We start from the raw sequence: 19,163 nt of genomic DNA on the forward strand, positions 1-19,163 counted from the left end.
CAATGCTAGCTTTAATCTAATAATAACAATATGCTTTAGTCTAATAACAGTAGAATAATTTAACCCTGATTAGTACCTCTGAATGATTTACATCAATGCATTTTTGCAGGTAAATTAAAAAGATATGAAAATTATATAATAATAAATAATATTACTGAATTGTATATAAGTGTGGTCAACATTACAGTGTTGCGATCAATCTAAAAAAAAAAAAAACGTACAAATTTTTTACGCGAATGTCATTTTTTGGATATCGGAGATTACATGCTAGTTGAACTTACATGCTAATTGAAATGCTAATTTGTACAACGATACAAAATGGCTACAAATAGCATATTTTAGCAACAGCAAGTTCCACATGCGACCACCAAAGGAAGTTAAAGTGAGTTTTGAGTAATTAATCTTATAATTGTAGTATGTAGCATGATGCTAACGTTAGCTTTAAAGCGGCTGCGGTTCTTCTTCATGATGCACATTTGCATTTTTAATTCTTTACTAAAATATTTCATGCTATCTTCAGCTATTAAAGCGCGCTCATAGACTGAAGCGTCAGCGCGCAACTACCGCATTTGATCAACATCCACGTTACAGGACAGCTACTTTTTTCATCTCTGCACGTCAGGACATATCACTTCATTTATTTACGCGCCGTTTTATTTGGAAAGAGCAGATTCGAAGTTCCCCGGGACTCCAGACGTCCTCAAACAAATCCCCTAAATCATCAAGCATTTATGTTATTGTCGATTTACAAACTACATCCATTTATAATCTCGGGGATGAAAGGGGTTTCGAAAATAAACACATTTAGCAAAATGGATCCATTAAAGTATGCAAATGCTCTGCTAAACGCTTGGTGCGGAGAATCTCTCGGGGGTTGTTTGCTTTATTTTAGAACGTCACTAATTCTGATTCCACACAAGAGCTGTTAAAACACTCTTTATTTTAATGTCGTGCTCCTAGAAGACTGATAACGAGAAAAAAATAATTGTAAACACCGCCGCAACTGCTAAGTTGTTCACGTATGTCGAAGTTAGCGACACGATTTGTTAAATTGCTTCTGGGGATTGCGCGTAACAGTAGTTGAAGAATGAATTAGCATGTCGAGGAGGAATTATGGTTTATCAAAATAGATTGCACATTAAAAACGCATTAATTTCTGTTTGTACGACAGCTTTCTGAAGAGATGGATTCTGGTTGATGAGCCATTATGCGAAATGTTATTATGGGCCTCTTTTAATGAAGGAATTGAGTTTGCGTACCGGTTGAATCACGTACGCTCCATTTACACCTGGTGTGACGATCCGTCTTGTAAACCTGCAATCTAAAAATGCGTTTATAGCTAAATCGCATCGTAGCAGAGCACCACGCGGACTTCTAGCGCTGAGGTAAAGTGAAAGGAAATCAGAGACTCGACGAAATCTAATCACAAGCGCTCACTCGAGCTGCTTTGAGACACATGTTAATGGCAGGTGTGAATGCCAGGCTGTCTTGACTGATCAGATGACTAAAGCAGATGTTAATGGACCGCGGCATGTTTGGCTTTCACGGTATAATCGGCGTCCTTCCTTCCAAACTTGAGGAAGGTAACCCTGGCAACCCTGCAAGGTCTGGAGCAGTCTGACGGAGGAAAAAAAGATCGGTCTTGTGTACAATGCATGGCTCCTCTGGAGAGAAGAGTTATGTATTTAATTAATCTTAATTAACCTCTAAAGAAGAGCTGCTCTTGTTCTGATCCCGTGAGGAAAGTCGCTATTGAGAGAACATGAGTACGTTTAAGGAGACTGTATGTAGTTTATTTTATTAACTTTTTTGCTGCATTTGATTGTCAGTACAGTATAAGGCAGGGCTTTAAAAAGTTCATTTTATTTTTTTTTCTTAAACTAATTACAATTACCAAACTAATTCAATGCATTTACATCTTCAAATTAAAAAGTCTTTAAAGTAAAAAAATAAATAAATAAATCCAAACATATGTCAAAGTATTAACGAACCGTAACTTCATTAGTTTTAATTAAAAAAAAAACAATTTTGGCTTCATCACACATTTTACAAACAACCTTGTTACTGCATAATTACAAAAAAAAAAAAGTTCATTAGTTGTATTTCGACCATTTCTACACAACTGTTATATTATTATATTATAGAGCTAATTGCATCTGTCGTGATTTTTGATAAATATTTTCTGTTTGTCTTAAGACGCATATAAGTTCATTAATAATTAATCAATAATTTGTAATTTAATTAGGCCAATCTCTGAGTGTTTTACAATGAATATTTAAATTATTAATAACACATAACTTATAACTTAATTTGTGTTGTATTGTCGAACACCCACAGATGATTTTAATTTAATTTCATTTCATTTAAACCACATATTAAAAGAAAAAAAAACTAAGTATTAAAAATAATAATCATTTAAAAAAAATTTTTTTAGTTTGACCTCAATCAGTTGAAAAAGTTTAAACGCTTTCTGTCACTCACCATTTGACGACAAAAAAATATTTTAATGAAAATTTGCGGAGACAATGTCCAACATCACATTGTTCAGTTTTATACTCTCCAACACAGATTTAATGGCAGTATGGTTAAAGGATTTGGATTTCTGTCACTCTGGAATGTGGTTGTCACCGCAAATAACCGAACAGAAGGAGATTACGCAGAAGTGAAGTGACAGGCCTATTCAGCCGCGCTGTGAATGTGGCCTTTATGACTTTGAGCTTTTGGGGGACTGAGAGATATCTGATCCCTCTACGGTCCAACCATCTTCTCATTTCCTTTTGTAGAGCTTATGCTAACCGATTTCATTGGTGAAATTCAAGCGAAGTAATTCAGTCTACACTCTCCGGTGCACTTCTTAGGGCACTCAACACGGGGCCCTAAAGAAAGTCTTAATGCTCTAGCGCAAAACTACTTCTGAGTGTGGCGGACTCATAAATCTGAAAGCAGCCACGGAGAGACACTTTGAGAGGTGCTTTGATGGAGTCAGTGAATAGACCAAGCAGCTGACACCTTTCTAACCGCAGTTAAAAGCGTCAACTCAACCTCTTCCACCTCCTTTCACAAGAAAGAGAAATACATTCTCCCCTAAAGGCAATATGAAAATTTCATATTCCCAGCTCCATCGTCGTCCTCTCCTCCCGTCCTTGTGGAAAGAGAAGCGCCAGGTGCTGGAGTGATAATGAGTCTGATTAGCGTAGCGTGTTCCCTAATGCTCTATTCACGATGCCTATATGTGTATCAAAGTGTAACGGGAGGAAGAACCAAAAAAAAGAAGGCTCGTATAGCTTAAGTTGTAGCTCTAATTTATGTCTCACTGCGCGGAAGAGAAAAAAAAAATGAACAGACTAAATGAAAAATGGGAAGGTGGCACTTATAACGACAGCCGCGTTTCCTTCCTTTCCTCTTCTCTTTCTTTCTTGGCTTATGTTTTTCTCCTCCCGGCGGCTCGCAGGGTAATGGATGTGGAGCCGAGAGGATGACGCCCCATCTTTCCTCTTGCTTTCCCTCGGGAGCTCAGCTCGTCTGCTGAGGTGTACGCTCAGGGAATAAGTGTGTGTGTGTGTGTGTGTGTGTGTGTGTGTGTGGTACCGAACAAATGTTAAAGGGCTATTAAAGGACCAAAGGTCTGTTAAAACAGAATAACATTTAAAAAGCCACCTGTAACTAGTCAAGTCCATTCAACGAGGGAATAGAAAGGGAATATTGCTATCTTTGAAGAAGTGTTTCGGTGGCGTTTGTTTTTCAAAGGTTGAGGATATGAACGAAACTCTTACTTTTGCTTGGATTTTGAGTAAAACTGATTTTTCTGGCTGGAACTAAATTAAAGTGATTTTCTATGTGTCATTTAAGGTTGGATCAATCTGACTATGGCGTTTAAGTTAAATAAAGACTAGATAAAAATAGATATAAAGAGAGACCGGAATGATGGCTCATTGAAGCATAAGTCTCTGAAACGTTTTTACAGAAACACGAAAGAAATTACTGTGAAATGCGTTTAGGCTGCTTTCTTTGTGTCCATTTGTATAAAAGGCATATATTCTGATATGTTTTTGAGTGTAGTATGCAGTTAGGGTAACTGTTCCCATGAACATTTTTATATTTAAACCATTTCTATGTATTCAGTAAATCTAAGAAGAAGAAGAATACCGTTTAGGACTGTTACCAATCAAGTTAAATTAACAAAATCTATCTTTGAACTACATAAGTGGCATTTCGATATTTACACAGACTGTTTAATGCAGCTCAGATATGCCATGAATGCATTTACAATGCAGTTACAAATACATAAATAATGCTGTTAGATTATTGCGTTAAATATAAAATATACTGAATATAGAAGTGCCCCCTAACAGTTGACTAACTAGGACATTTAAGTCATTTTTTATAAGCACGACTTATATGATGTTAACAATTTTAGTTTTTAGGTTGTTTAACCAAAAACCAACATTATGTTAATGTCAAATTAGCATCAAATACTGATCAACCTGCTGTGGCGAGCTTAATGCATGATAGGCTATAGGCAATTAAAGGCTCATTATTATGAATTATTAGGTTTATTAATATAAACGTGCGATTAGTTGACTAATCGCTTCTAAGGGCAGCCCTATACAAAACTGCAAAATTATGCTTTTAATATGGAAATAAAATCTCCATTAGGTGAGAACAAGACACTGTCTTAACAAATGAGCTGTTAACTTTCTCACTTAACTGATTCATTTTAGCTGATTCGTTTAGGAATCCTGATTCACGGACTTTAGTCGCGTACTATTCCTGCTGTTTATGCCACATAAAGATGTGCTAAAAATAGTAATGTACCAGTATGGTGTTTTCTAAAAGTTTTTTTGTGGCCTTTCCGGGACCGTAATGTGAAAGAGTCATACATGTGACAGTAAAAGTTGGAGAAGTGTCACTGCATCAGCCAGGGGAGGCGAGCAGTCAGGGAAAGTTTGGCACTGACAGACGGTCAGAAAATGGTGTGGAGCTCATTTTCAGAACTCAATGTGAAGCTCCGTTGTAAATTTTAATCTAGACTCTGTGAATAATTGATGTGGGGTTGGAACATAAGGTGAGGTGATGCTGAAACGCTCTGTACTGATGATCTTGTTCCACTCTCATACTGATACTCAAAGTTTGGGGGGCGTTTTTTATTCATTTTGATGGCAGTTTTAAGCCCTCATTCCTTTCTGACATTACATCTTTTTGCCTAATTAAGTAAGGTGATATATGTGTGTATATATAATCAGTATGTTAGTGTACAAGTCAGCACATTTTAAATAAGCATAGTTCTTAAAATCAAGAAAAGGTTTATTAAAACTTTACATTTGACATTATTGCTATTTACTATATTTTTTGGTCCCATTTTATATTAGGTGTCCGTAACTACTATGTACTTATTGCACAATGAACTTATTGTGTACATACAACTTATTTTTATGTGTAATTTTATTATAGTTAAGGCCATGTAATATAAAGTGGGACCTTATATATATATATGATTATTGATTTAAGTAATGCTTCAATGCATCGCAATCAGGCTCCTGGTTGTGACTAGGTCAAGTTCCAGAGGATTTTGAGAGAGTTCTTCACACGATCTGCATTGTATTCACTTGTGAATGTTTGTTAAATCATTAACAGGTGGACTAGATCTTTGTGTCTCGCTCGTTTCTCTGTTCTCAAAGATGAAAGTGCAGCTAGTTTTATTCGCGTCTCTCCATCGGTATTTGTTATCAGAATGTGGGTCAGTTTTTGCAGTCGCTGTGTTGCTGTAAACACGAGCACAAAATTGGTGATCCATCATAAACGTGTAATTCCCATCTCAGCGGCATCATAACTCGGGCTCTGGCTCCAGACTGACAGCAGACAGAATCTCAGCGTTCCAGCAGTGGTCCCTGATAAACACCTGGACTCCCCGCCGGACTGAACTTACCTCAGACAGCAGGAGCACACACATGCTTTACACCGCCGACTGCGAGGAGAAGCCGAGCTTCAGCGTCTGCACTCACTGTCAGATGATGGATTACACTCGCATTGTTGGGAGGTTTGGAGATGATTGAGAAGAGCAGACCAGGACTTTTTCTTTTTTTTTTTTTTTTTTTGACTTTCTCGTGTTTCCGAATGCTGCTTTGAATTCAAATCCAACATTAATATGTGTTCCTGGTTTTAATGTGCAGTCACGAGATGAAATAAATAGCAGACCACAGATAGAGTCAGTGCTGGACAGTAATAGATTACTTGTAATCGTTTCATCCAAATTATGTAATCAGGTAAAAAAAGCTATTACTTTAAATAATAAATTACTTTAAATTTTAAAGTGTTTTTAATCATAATTTATTCATTCCTGTTGTAATTTTCTTTTTGAAAAAATGTCTTTAAAATTTGTGTGGGTTTATAATCTTATTTATATATACATAATACATATACACACGCATAACTTATTTTATGTCAAATTAATATAATTTAAGATTTAAATGTTTTATCTACAGATGTTTACAGCTCTCTGATGTCAGTTAACGGTAAAATTAACATGCAGATAACCAAATAATAACATTTCTATTTTTTCTAAATATGTTATTTATAAAAAATATTCATTTTAATTTGATCATTAATGAGGTACGTTGCCCTGGCATCTAACTGAAACAGATACATTTAATTTGAAGCAATAAAAATACTAAACCATTACTGAAATAAAATGAACTGAAGCTCAATTCCTTACTGTATTTTAGGGTCTCTAAACAAGACATGCATGCACATTACTAGAATATTATCTATTTATTAGTAGCAATAAAGCACATATTAATGCGTTATTCTACACAACCTTATTTTACCTCCCTAATTCTACCTAATACTTAAACTTAACAGCTACCTTACTATTAATAAGCAGCAAATTTATAATTTAGTTAATAAAGTAGTTAATAAAGAAAAAGTTTTAGTTTACGTGTTACCAAAATATTTTAAAAAGTAAGTAAAACTATAGGCTAAAATCAAAATGAAAGCTTAAATATAAAAAGCTCATTCAAAAATGTATATATACTATAACAGTGTATAGATCATTCTAAAACAGATTTATATTAATGGCTTAATAGAGCATGTTTTGGATGACATGTCAGTTGCTGCGGTGAAGATGGACTAAACAAGCTACCATCAGCGTTTGCGTTGCTAGGACTTTGCAGAAATAGTTGCAAGCATATCAGTTTGAGTCAGCCAGCGCTACTCGTACATTACTGGCTGATGGACATGTCACGCGTGGGAGCCATAAAGAAAATTAGTTCCCATCCAGCCCTGAGATAAATTGTTCGTCGGGATAAGGGGAGACATTTGTAACCGTTTGACTGTAAGTAATTGTCATGAGTTGATAGCCCGTGTCCATATACTTAACCATCAATAACACTCTCCGCCTCCAGAGATTCATTTCTCTAACAGAAACAATACCAAACAACAAATATTTACTGTCTTTATGGCCCACAAAACATAGCGACGTTTCTCGCTGAAGCAGGGTGAGCTACTCTGAGAAGCAACAGTGTGGCTCTGTTCCAAACCTCAGTCCCGCTGTCCTTTAAGGAAGCGTTCTCTTACAATAGGACCTCATAAGCGGCTAATCTGAAACACCAGAATTTCATTTGTTTTGGTAGGTGTCTGCGTGCTGCGGAGCTATTGCATTTACTTTTCGGCATATTTATAATCCATATTTCTCTCACTTTGTTTGGATGTGGGCTTTTTTCATTGTATCTTATTGGATTTGTGTGTTGCGCGAAGGATTTATGCGATTGTGCCTTCGGAATTCGTGCGTAAAGCGTTTTAGAAAGTAACGCAATTATTCTGCCTACTCTGTGAAACTGAATTCATGCCTGGATCGTGATCGTATCTTAAAATACCATCCATGTAGGATGCTCACTAGGTTTTGGAACGGAGCCCACATGTCTCCGTCTCTCATTTACTCACTTTTTTTTTTGTTTCTTCGCACTTGTTTTTATTCCTTTCTTCCATTTGCTGCAGGTGATGATCAGATTTGTGACAGCGCTACAAATGGGAACCACAGGACAGATATTAAACCTTCTAACAAACTATTGGCATCAAAGAAGAGCCATAAAGCGGAAAAAAAATAGAGATGCGAGTGCGTGGTGAAGGAACAGACTGCACTCAGTGTGAGTCTCAGACATCAAAGGCAGCGCAGACACACGTATACCTGCATCTCCGCGCCGGCTTTCGGGACGCGCTGTTCTGCAAATTACTTTCCTTGCTTTCAAAGTAACGGCCACAGCATTCACACCGCGTTATTTATTTACGGCGCTTTGTTCTGTTTCACCACACCTCTCCGAGGGCTGTCTGGAGACACAAGACGTCTTCGGCGAGAGGGAGCCGGGCCTCGTCTTCGGTGCGCTGATGAGAGACGCTTTCATTTATGGGGTTTCTAATTAGCATACCGCGAGGATCAAGAACGCTAAAGAGAGATTCTTCTATCCTAATTTATCGTGTTTGACATTTAAGCGAGAATGCTGCTTTGGGAAAACAGTTCAGGTTTTTCGTGTAGCAGATCTGGAAATACTCATCGTCAAGTGTTTCCTGAGGGAAGCGGAGCGCTTGTGCCATTAACAGCCCACACAGAGACGAGAGACGGCGGGCAATCAAACCTTTCTACAAGTGTTTAACATGTAGCGTAAGTGCTGACCCCACAGGAAAATAAAATCACAAATGAGAGCTCAACAGTCTCTACGAGACAGCAGTGAGCTTTGAAAAAAAGCCCTGTAGACTTCTGAGGTGTGATGAACAATCCAGGCTGACTGAGAATTTTTGTTTCTTCTTTCACATTTCGCAACACTTTTAAAGAACGCCAGCAGTCAAAAGTAACATACCACGTAAAAATATATTTGCTGAAGCAACTATTGCATTTTAGCCGTCATAGTGCCGTACCGGGTGCGCTACCGAGCAAGCTTACTTCAGCAGAAAACGCCAGGTTGTGTGATGCAAAGGACAAAATGTATTAGTTTACAAGCCATGCACTACGGCCGTAGCGTAGTATTAAGGTTGTGTTTGAGTTTGTTCGGTCCGTGTAATCATAACACGCAGATTTCACCATTTTGTCTCACAAACAAACCACACAGAAGGGCGATGTCTGTAAACTTGAACTTTAAAAATGTTAAACATGGTTGAAACAAGATGCCTTAATTCATTATAATGAATGAACTGAATTATTCATTCATGTTTGATGTCTTTGCAAAGGGTCAATTTTACGTATAGGTGTGTTTTTGGTACATTTGGTAGATGCAAGTATGCTTTAGAACAGTGGTTCCCAACCTTTTCTTGTTTGAGGCACCCTTGGAAAGCCTTTCAAAAGTTCCCGGCACCCTTATAAGGAAATAGATATTTAAAATCTCCGTAGCTTTTTTATTATTATTTATTTATTTGTTTCATTTCGAGAGTTTGCATGCAACAACACCTTATACCTAGTCCTAGATGATATGAGAATACTGTTTACACCAGTGGTTCCCAACCTTTTCTTGTTTGAGGCACCCTTGGAATTTTTTCCCCGAAATTTTGGCGGCACCCTCAAAAGATCTCACGGCACCCCTTAGTGCCGCGGCACACTGGTTGGGAACCACTGCTTTAGAACATAGCAGCATGTTTCTAGAAGGTCTGAAGTGATCGTTAGACCATTCTTGTACCAGCTCAAACTACCTTCAAGCACTCATTCTAGCTTGGTGGTCGAGATTTTTTTGGAAGCCAGTGACCAGTTTGGAGGAGCTAATGAGCAACTTAGCATTTCCTTAACAAAGTTCGCGATTAAAAGTCTGAATTTCAATATGAACTCGAACATTTCTCATCGAATGATCTGAGTTCAAAATTACTTTTACAAAGCAGTTTTGGAAGCTGTTTCAAATAAACGTAACACAAATTTCCTGTGCAATAAAAGTGCAACTTCTGAGCAATAGCATCTCCTCTGGGAACGCGCAAACACGCATACGCACAGTTTTAATAATTATAATTTCTTTAAATGCATAACTGAGCGCTCGCAGAAGCAAAGGATCATAGGAAAAGCACACACTAATGAGCAACATCAGTGGAATGTGTCAACACAATGCTGTTAAAAGAGCCGAGCAACTTTAACACCCACACACACACCTTAGTCAGTGCCGCAGTAGCTGTGTGTGTGTGTGTGTTTGCAGAATCACACGCTCATCAACAGAACGGCGTCTTGAGACCCTGAACGTCTTTTAACCTTAAATCACCTTAAAGCACGGGGGTTTTTGTCAACCATGAAAAGTAAAAATAAACAAAACCGTTATTTTAAATGCATTTTATTATTAGGTATAATTAAAAATCACACAATCAGCTGAAATCGTATTACTTTGTTCCCTTCGGTAATTTTGTGTTAGTAAAGAACAATTCTTGAAACCTCCTGGAATCACGAAACTAATAGCGCATAACGCTTATTTCTGAGTTATTATGCTATAAATACCAGCGAACAACCTTTGCCAGGTGTGAGTGTATGTTATTGGCCTGGACAGAGCAGTTCAAACCGAGTCAACAACTGGACTGAAAATAAAGTCAGACACACCACAGGCAGTTTGAGATGAGCAGTGTGCTCATAATGCCTGAGACTGGAGTAATGCCTCTGCATTATTAAAGCAACAGATGGAAAGGTAAACAAACAAAGGGAGCGTGGGCCCCGGAGCCACCCTCACCATAGTCCATGAGTGGGTCTGGCACAGAGTCAGCCAGACTCTTTAGCACCTTAAAATATCACGCTGCTATGAGACTACGAGCTTTCTGAGGCCCAGAAGAAACTCTAAATATGTAGAAACGTTTCTGAAAGAAAGCTCTTCTTGCATTTGCTTGATTAAAAACAGTAATATCGTTGAACAATGTCAAAATGCATTTGTATTTCTGTGATCAGAGCTGTGTTATTTAATATAGCGTGGTATATTAAATTCCATTTGTGGAAACCGTGATACTTTTTTTTCAGTTCTCAGCATATTAAAGTCACTTTATTAACATTATTGCACGTATATTGCATATACTGTTTACAGGAGAGGAGTGTTTGTGAGACTTTCACACCAGCGGAACGGAGAGAGACAAAGCGAGAGATAATAATCTTTGACATTGTAATTTTTATGGTAGTGGTGATAAAAGCTTTACGGCTCTTCTGTAATAATCATTATCTTGGCTTTTCACAGACCGCAGCCTCTGATGATGGCAGCTCTGACTGTAAAGCTGTGTTTACAATGACAGAGAGTTCCTTCACAGACAACTGCGGACTGATCTGAAAATCCTGCTCTTAAGTGCCTGGAGATGGCAGCTGCGGATTATAAACCCATGTAATATAAGCCTGTCTTTGCTGTTTAATTTTGACAACTAAAGCGACTGAAAGACTTCCTTGAGAGCCGCTCTTGTAGCTTTGCGAGAAACAGTGTTTTAATCCTGTACAGACTCTGTCATGAAGGAGCCTTAGAGAGCTAAACCTCTTCTAAACAAACGGTGAAGGGTCTTGTGCTCTGGATACAATAGATGCGCTGGCTAATTTGATCGTTTTCGTCTGCCATCAAACACAGAACGCATTTTAGTGCAAATTTAATGCATTTACAGGTCGAGTAACAGTTCAGTTTAAAAACTAGTTCTCACTATCAACTAGCAGCTTATTTGCATATTAGTATTTATAAAGCAGATATTAATTCCTTATTATGCATAACTAAAATGAACAACCGTTTATTTTTTATTGAGGGAAAACTATTCGTTTTTTTAGTTGACAGTGAGAGTCGGACCTTTAAAATAAAAATAGACATAATGTTTCTATAGCGTCAACTTACATTTACAATGTATTTTGAATGATTCATAAGTAAACGTGCATCTAGAAATGTATTATTAGCCACCATCTGCATGTTGCTGCGCCGTCTGCCAAGTATAGCCTTACAAGACTTATATAAAAATTCAATATGTCTGAGTATTTGTAACCTGTATTTCCATCTTGCATCATGCGTACAGTGAAAGTGTCAAAGCTGCACGTCATCTATCATTCACGGACATTCACCAATCAACTGTGAGCTCAGCACGCTCCTCATCTCATCTCAGCAGACTTCCATTCAGTATTCCAATCGACTTTTTATTTGATTTTGCTTTTATAAGAATAGTGTACAAAATAATTTTGTCATTTATTGCGCCGACTGTGTGCGAACGTATTTAAGTCAACGGGAAACGTTAATTTAAACGGCGGAAAATAACGAGCTTGCTTTGATGTGATGCTCAGAAAAAACAGGCATTTCTAAATGATCGTTTAATTTCAGACAGAAGGGAAAAATAAAGTGGTTAAAGTGACTTCAAAAACAGAAACGCAGCATCCGTCAGCTGAACCCGGGCTCTTTTAGTGAAGACAACTCTGTTGATTATAATGGGACGGCGATTTCGTTCGGACATGTTGTGATATTCCGTTCACATCTGATGCAGACAAGTTCTGAAGCCATAATAGACTCGCACTAATTTGCTGCCTGTGCTACAAATGGTAGCCAAACTCTAATGCAGAGTGCATAATGCATTCATGTTTACGGTTCAAATATGTCTGCGTATGCATCCCAGACAGCTCTTGCATGATGCTGCATGGTTTATTCTGTGATAAAGGGCGGCTGGCTGTATATTATTCAGTAATTATCAGGATGTTGTACAGTCAGCCAATCACTATCACAAAATAAATGGTTACTAGCCAAAATAAACAAACTTTATTAATTATTTATTTGTTTTTTGGAGGGTGTAAACAAAGCACTGTATAATAAGACAGACTAGCACAGCTAATTAGTAAAGTGCTTGCTTGGGACAGTGATTAATTATTACCTGTCACTTACGTAATTATACAAAACTGACACTCAGAAGTGTCTGAAAGATGTCTCAAATGTTCAAAGTAACTGCTATTTATTTGAAAACACAGGAAATGTAATTCACCGCTGCGATGAAAGATGAATTTCCAGCATCATTACTGCAGTCATCAGTGTCAGATGATAATCTGATGCTCAAGAAACCACTGTGCTGCGTAATATTTTTGAAAACAGTTTTTTGCTGTTTGAGTGGAAAGTGCAAATTCCACCATTGACCAATCGGAATCAGAGCGCTAAAAGTACTTCTTTACTGAGATGTTCTGGTGTTTGTGTGAGTAGTTTGGTCCACTTTCTGGGGTCCGGGTGGCTATAATTTCGCCACCTGTAATGTAGTGTGAGAGTGCTTCTGTTTTTAGATGCTACTCTAGATGGAGTATTATTAGCTTCTGCTGGGAGCCGGCTGATAGCATGTTTCTCAAAGACACAGGTGTGGGTCACCTCACACTGGCAATGAGCCTATTACGTCTGTTTCGTTCTCTGTCTCTGTGTCTCTGGTGTGATGCTGATGTTTGTCAGCTGACAGCAATCTACCTGACCCAGCTTTACCTCCCCGTCCTCCAAGCCTGGAGCTAATTGAGCAGAAACACACACCTCCACTTACACACAGAGCTGAGGAAAATCAGAGCTATTAGATGCAATTAAGGAAAACAAAAGGCACCGAAAAGCTTTTAGCTGGAGTCTGAGTTCAGATGTGGCACTCAATCATTTTTGCCTGAGATGATGCCACATCAGTGCGCGTGCCATCGAGAGTGTCTTTTTTGTTTGCCTCATTAGTTTTAGTGCGGGTGATTAGCCTTTCTTCACACAATTCCAATTGGGTTTCCAAATCCAGTTTTTGCACTGTTATTTAACAAGCAATGAACCCCAAACTGATCCGTTTGTTTTTGTCCAGTAATATACAAAAACGACTGTATTGCATATATAGCGGCGTATATGCTCAGTGAATGGTTCACTGCTTTAAGTTGGTCGATGTACGTATCACCGCAGTTCAGAAATGGAATGCTTGGTGAGTGACGGCAAATTAATTTGCTATTTCAAAATAGCATACAACCTACAATTAACCAAACAACCGATAGTGCTACCCAAAACTGAAGCAGCCTTGACATTTTAGCCTGCTTTTTTAAGTCCTTGAGCTTTTTCTTTGTGAGTGCAGTGCTGTAACCAAGCAGGTTTACCACGTCAGAAAATCCCTAGCTGATTGTTTGATGCAAATGTCAAAGTGTATCAAGGTTTCAAGGTCATAACATAGTTGTGCAGTGTTTTAGGCACTAAAACAATAAATAAACCTTGGCACGTTTTATTGCATTGATATAGGTGTGTATTGCGGCGTTTCATAATTCAAAAACCGGTCGCTAAAAGTTAATGCTCTATAGTGTTGGAAATACGCCCTACACCAAATCCAACCCTAAACCTTCCCCATAGTGTTAACAAATGCAAAACTAATATAACAAGGATGCAGCCGTGTCATTTCAACTTCCTTTTACGCGGTTTTGCCAAACCGTAGTCACACAGAGCTCTTCGCCTCTCAAGTTCATCTTCAAAAAAACCTTCCGTCTGAGAAAACCCATGAAGCTGGATATGTGCGACGCTAACATTCGAAAGCATCAGTTTTAAAATCTCCCAGCGTATTGATATTGCTTTAAAGTTATTACACGATATACTTCAAGTAATTATAAGTAATAAAATTATGCTTTATCAATCGAAACCGAGTTTTACTGCCTCTAGCATTCATTTCTTTTGGAAACTACACACTGATATGTACTTATCAGTAAGTACACTGTAGGTATGTTTTTTTTTTGGAGCTTTCCAAAAATGTAGGTAGAGGCACATTTTTCCAATCAGCCTAGACCGAAAAATCCAAAATAGATTTATTTTTCTCTCCGCAAACAACTAAACAGATTTGAGTCGGATATGCCAAAAATCTGATTTTAGCTGCCTGTCTGAGCAAAGTCTTTCTTCTCAGCGAAAGACGCAGAGTCCCGTACCCCTCCTGAAAGATTACAGCTACAAAGTAAGTCGTAGTTTTGTGCGGAATATTTAATTACTCAAACAAAACAGCCCTGAGGTTCCTTTTCCACTACAAAGCTAGAAAACTCACATAAAGTTATTTACAGAAATACATCATCTGCCTGAAGCGGCAATCATCCTACTGTTCTCATAAAAAAAAAATGTTTTAAGTGTGTGATCAAAAATGTTTGTTGTTTAAAGAGGTCATTATCAGCTTTTATTTTCTTCCCTGAAGTTTTATCAAAATGTCGGTCAAGTTTTGATGCACCAAAATTGGATGCAGTTTAGTTTCACACGAGAATGTCCTTTCACTGACCCTTGCATTTAAGCAAGCTGTTTTCACTCCTGCACCTTTAAGAGCTCTTTGTTCAACTAGCTCCATGGGATATAATTAAATGTGTCACCAGTTCAACTTTAATCGAAGTATGACTTATGTTGCACTTTCCCAAGTAGGATGTTGGAATATATTACTTTTCAATATATTACACTGACCTACAAAAGCAAAACGCTAAGTAAAGTGTCCATCTAAATATAATTTGGTTCTGACAGTGTGTTCTCTTTCTCCTCAGCTGGCTGCACGTTTGAGGAAGACGCCGACCCCAGCCTATGTGAATACAGGCAGGCACAGGAAGATGACTTTGATTGGCAGCTTGTACGGACCTACAGCTGGCCTCACATGACCTCTGACCTTACACGAGGTGAGTTCTGTTGCACTGCTGTGCTGTAATGAATGCTTGATTGTAATACGAATGTTTACGAGACCGTACGTGATTTGACTTTATACGTAAAACCTAAGAAAGCACTGCATTCGTCCTTAATGGATAAAGCAACATCAGAATGGATTGCATACCTCAAATAAAATACTATAGATATATAATATAACTGTTTTTAATTCCGCAACAAAAAACAGTTAAATCTGAGGTACAAAAATATCTCAAAATTAGGTCACTCAGTAAGGAGCCATAAAAAAGAGGAATTTTGCTCATTTGCAAAAGTGTTCTGTATTATCATATCATATAGCATGTTGCTAATCTAAAATCGTAGCATGTTTGCAAATATGTGTTTCTTGAGTAACTTTGCATCCTCCCTCGCAGGAAATTTGTGGTAGCATTTATGCTGTTCAAACTCAAAACCACTTTTGTCTTTTCATAATATTTGTTTCCATCGCCATGCCTCTTTTAGGAACTCTGTGGATAGGTCATCTTGTGCTGTAATGGCAGGTTTTTAGATTAGCGACATGCTAACACTAAACTCTCACTGTTTAGTGAGAGAGGTAGCCTACCGCCTTTAGTGTTTTAAAACACGTCACCCATGATAGTTAGGATGTTGCCTTAGGTGGTAGCACTTTATGTAGCTGCAAAGTAGCTTACGAGGTTTTGGAACAAAGCTTGTGTAAACATACAATGCCAAGATCAAGCATAAAACTTCTCATTGAAAAAGGTGCATTCCTAAGAGGAAATACAAGCCTTATTTTTTTTATCCTGACCACAAACATAGAATTGCAACTCATGGTGTCAAGTGTCTTTGGTAAAGTCAGAAATATACACTGTGTCCTTCCAATTACAAATGCTTTTAGTATCTCTTCAGGGCATGTCATGCTGTTCGGGTAGGAGCTGTGTGTTAACATGCTTGGAGTTCAGATGGTTTTCAGTGGTAATTGTACATCTTCACAAGGTATAGAAACACACAGGGCTTTTACCTGCTCTAATAATGGCAATCGAGTCTAAATAGTAATTCGTATGATGTGAAATGCGGACCCTCTTGTGTGCATTATGGGTTTTTACACATCTAAGTGCTCTCATGGACAAGATTGTGTTTTGCGATTTTTGTTTTCACCGGTATATAGTATTCAGCGACTGTAAAGCATCATGCAGTTGAAGAAACGGGTGTTTTTTTAAATTATTTTTTTTATTTGACCAAGATAGCAATATATCTGTGCAACACAGTATAGGCATGTCCAACAATATACATAAAAATGTATTTATTATTATGGTTGCTACCAGGTTTCATGGCAGGTTTCACTTTTTAGCGGGCCGCGAAAGTACATAAGTGCAGTTTCAGAAACACTAGAGGCAGTGAAACTCTGACACCTTTTAATTCTTCTCGCACAGATTTACAGAGTTTCGATTAATAAAGTGTAACTTTTTGCACAATTGCTTAAAGAATGTTATCTTATGACTTATTAATATGCTGAGAGATTTGAAAACTGGTGATTTTAAACTTTACCATCACACATATCCAACTTCATATCTATGGGTTTCCACAGACTGTTTACTCAGTAGCTCCCATGTGATACGGCGAAAGCAATATGCAAGATATGCAAAGCTCCGGTTTGAATTTGTTAACACTATGGGGTAGGTTTAGGTTTGGATTTGTAGGTGTAGGTGCATATTCCCAACATGATATAGCATTAACCTTTAGCAACAGTACTGGATATTTTGATATATGTAACTGAAGCATGTAACAAAATGTGCCAGGGTTCACATATTGTACCTGTGTTTTAGCGCCACTTAGTAAACATTTCTCTTTGAAACTGCAGTGAAACATGCTGTATATTAGGTACGTATTTTTTTGTACTATATATACTACTACTACTATTGCATACACCATTATTGTGATGAAACTACTCATACTGTGCAATATAAACTGTCTGCTACCCTGGATCCATTCTAGTGGCACATAATGTTGTTAACTGGACATAAGAAGCTTGAAAACAATCTTGTGGCACTTTATGTTGACATTTCTTTGAGGTGCAGTCCAATACTGCACTTATCTGGAGGGTTAAATTCCATCAAAGCTGCTAAAGACACTCCAATTGAGACAACAGCTTAGTTTATTGGGTGCTATTTGGTCAATATTATTGATCCATACTGGGGTATGTTCAGCATGTCAATGAAGGGGAACTGAGAAAAGAGAGAGAGAGAGAGAGAGAGAGAGAGAGAGGTAGGCAGTGTAATGCAGGTCTCACAACACACAGGCTCTGTAATTCAAGTCCGCTCTCATGACAGTTCTTACATATTTTACAAGGTAGCTAATTCGTACAAATTTGTTCGACCTCGCATAAAACTATAAGGTTTTTGCTAAATCTTATGTATTTTACGAGTTGCCAATTTGCATTAATTTGTACATACGACCTACTTTGCCCCTAAACCTCAGGGTTTTAGACAAATCATCCAAAATTAGCCACCTCATAAAATTCGAACGAATTGGTCGTGAGACTGCGTTGGATAATTCTGTGATGTTTTGTATTTGAAGTTCACGTTTCTGAATCGAATCAATATTTTACACGTTGAAAGTTGCACTGATGAATACTAATGTGAAATATCTTTTTAAATACATGTTTTTTTGATTTGTATGTATTATTTTCATGTATTTTTGTAACCCCGTTTAAAATGCACAATTTTTGATTCCATGTGAAATCGTTGGTTAATTGGTTTTAATGCACTGTACTTTCTAAAGGCATAACACTCAATAGATAATAATATAATGCATTTTAATTGTGGTTACTGTTAATTATGAGATCATAAAATGCACTATAATTTGCATTAAAAGGCATAATGTATTAAAATACATGTATAATGTATAAAATGTGAAAGCTTCGAGTCAAGTGTGACCAAAATATATTCATTAGTGTTAGAGATTACCAGCTTCATGAGGCTTAGTAAATCATGACCGAGTTTTTATTTTCAGTTCAAAAACAGAATATTACAAACAGAATTATAGAGAATAGCTGTACTTTGCGCTCTATAAAAATAATCAGCGAGATGCAATTTACCTTATGTGTCATGTTGTGTAAGTATAAAAAGTATAACTAAAGCGTAAATTTATAGTCTAGTGACAAGTTACGTTTAAGTGTCTCAAAACATTAAGGTTATTGACTGAAACCTATAATTGGCGTAAATGGAAGTTCGTTCAATTTCTGCGAGTGTTGCTGATTTCCAGCGACATGCGCGACAGCACGTCGGCGATCTTTAAGTCAACTTTATGCAAATGAACAGCGGCGGAATGCGAGTTCAGACAGCGTTCTGATGACTCATGAAGTTAAAGACGGCATGCAACACCTGCTAGCATGCGGCACGTAAACTCCAGAGTGACGAATCAAAATCGAACGCCCCTTACGATGGTTGAAGTCGGAGCGATAAATTATGTTAAAGGAGAGCACCTCTTTGTTTGTGCTTCAAGCTTTTGCGCACCAAAAAATACTAGATCATTAAAGCTAGACGGGTTTTGGATCTGTAGCAGAAGTGTGTCTGGTCTCTGAGTTTAGCGAGCTTGACTTCAAACGGACGGGCGGTGCCA

General features: G+C 37.7%; 1 protein-coding gene across 7 annotated transcripts in view; it reads left to right on the forward strand.

Annotated features, from left to right (window-relative positions):
* ptprua (protein tyrosine phosphatase receptor type Ua) overlaps nucleotides 1-19,163 on the forward strand; it is a 183,936-nt gene that overhangs the window by 37,061 nt on the left and 127,712 nt on the right. For all 7 annotated transcript variants that reach the window (XM_043218191.1, XM_043218192.1, XM_043218195.1 and 4 more), the window contains exon 2: nucleotides 15,434-15,562. In XM_043218191.1, the coding sequence (XP_043074126.1) occupies nucleotides 15,434-15,562 (129 nt within the window). The remainder of the gene's footprint in view (nucleotides 1-15,433; nucleotides 15,563-19,163) is intronic.

This window comes from Puntigrus tetrazona, chromosome 19 (assembly GCF_018831695.1).
Source record: "Puntigrus tetrazona isolate hp1 chromosome 19, ASM1883169v1, whole genome shotgun sequence".
Lineage (NCBI taxonomy): Eukaryota > Metazoa > Chordata > Actinopteri > Cypriniformes > Cyprinidae > Puntigrus > Puntigrus tetrazona.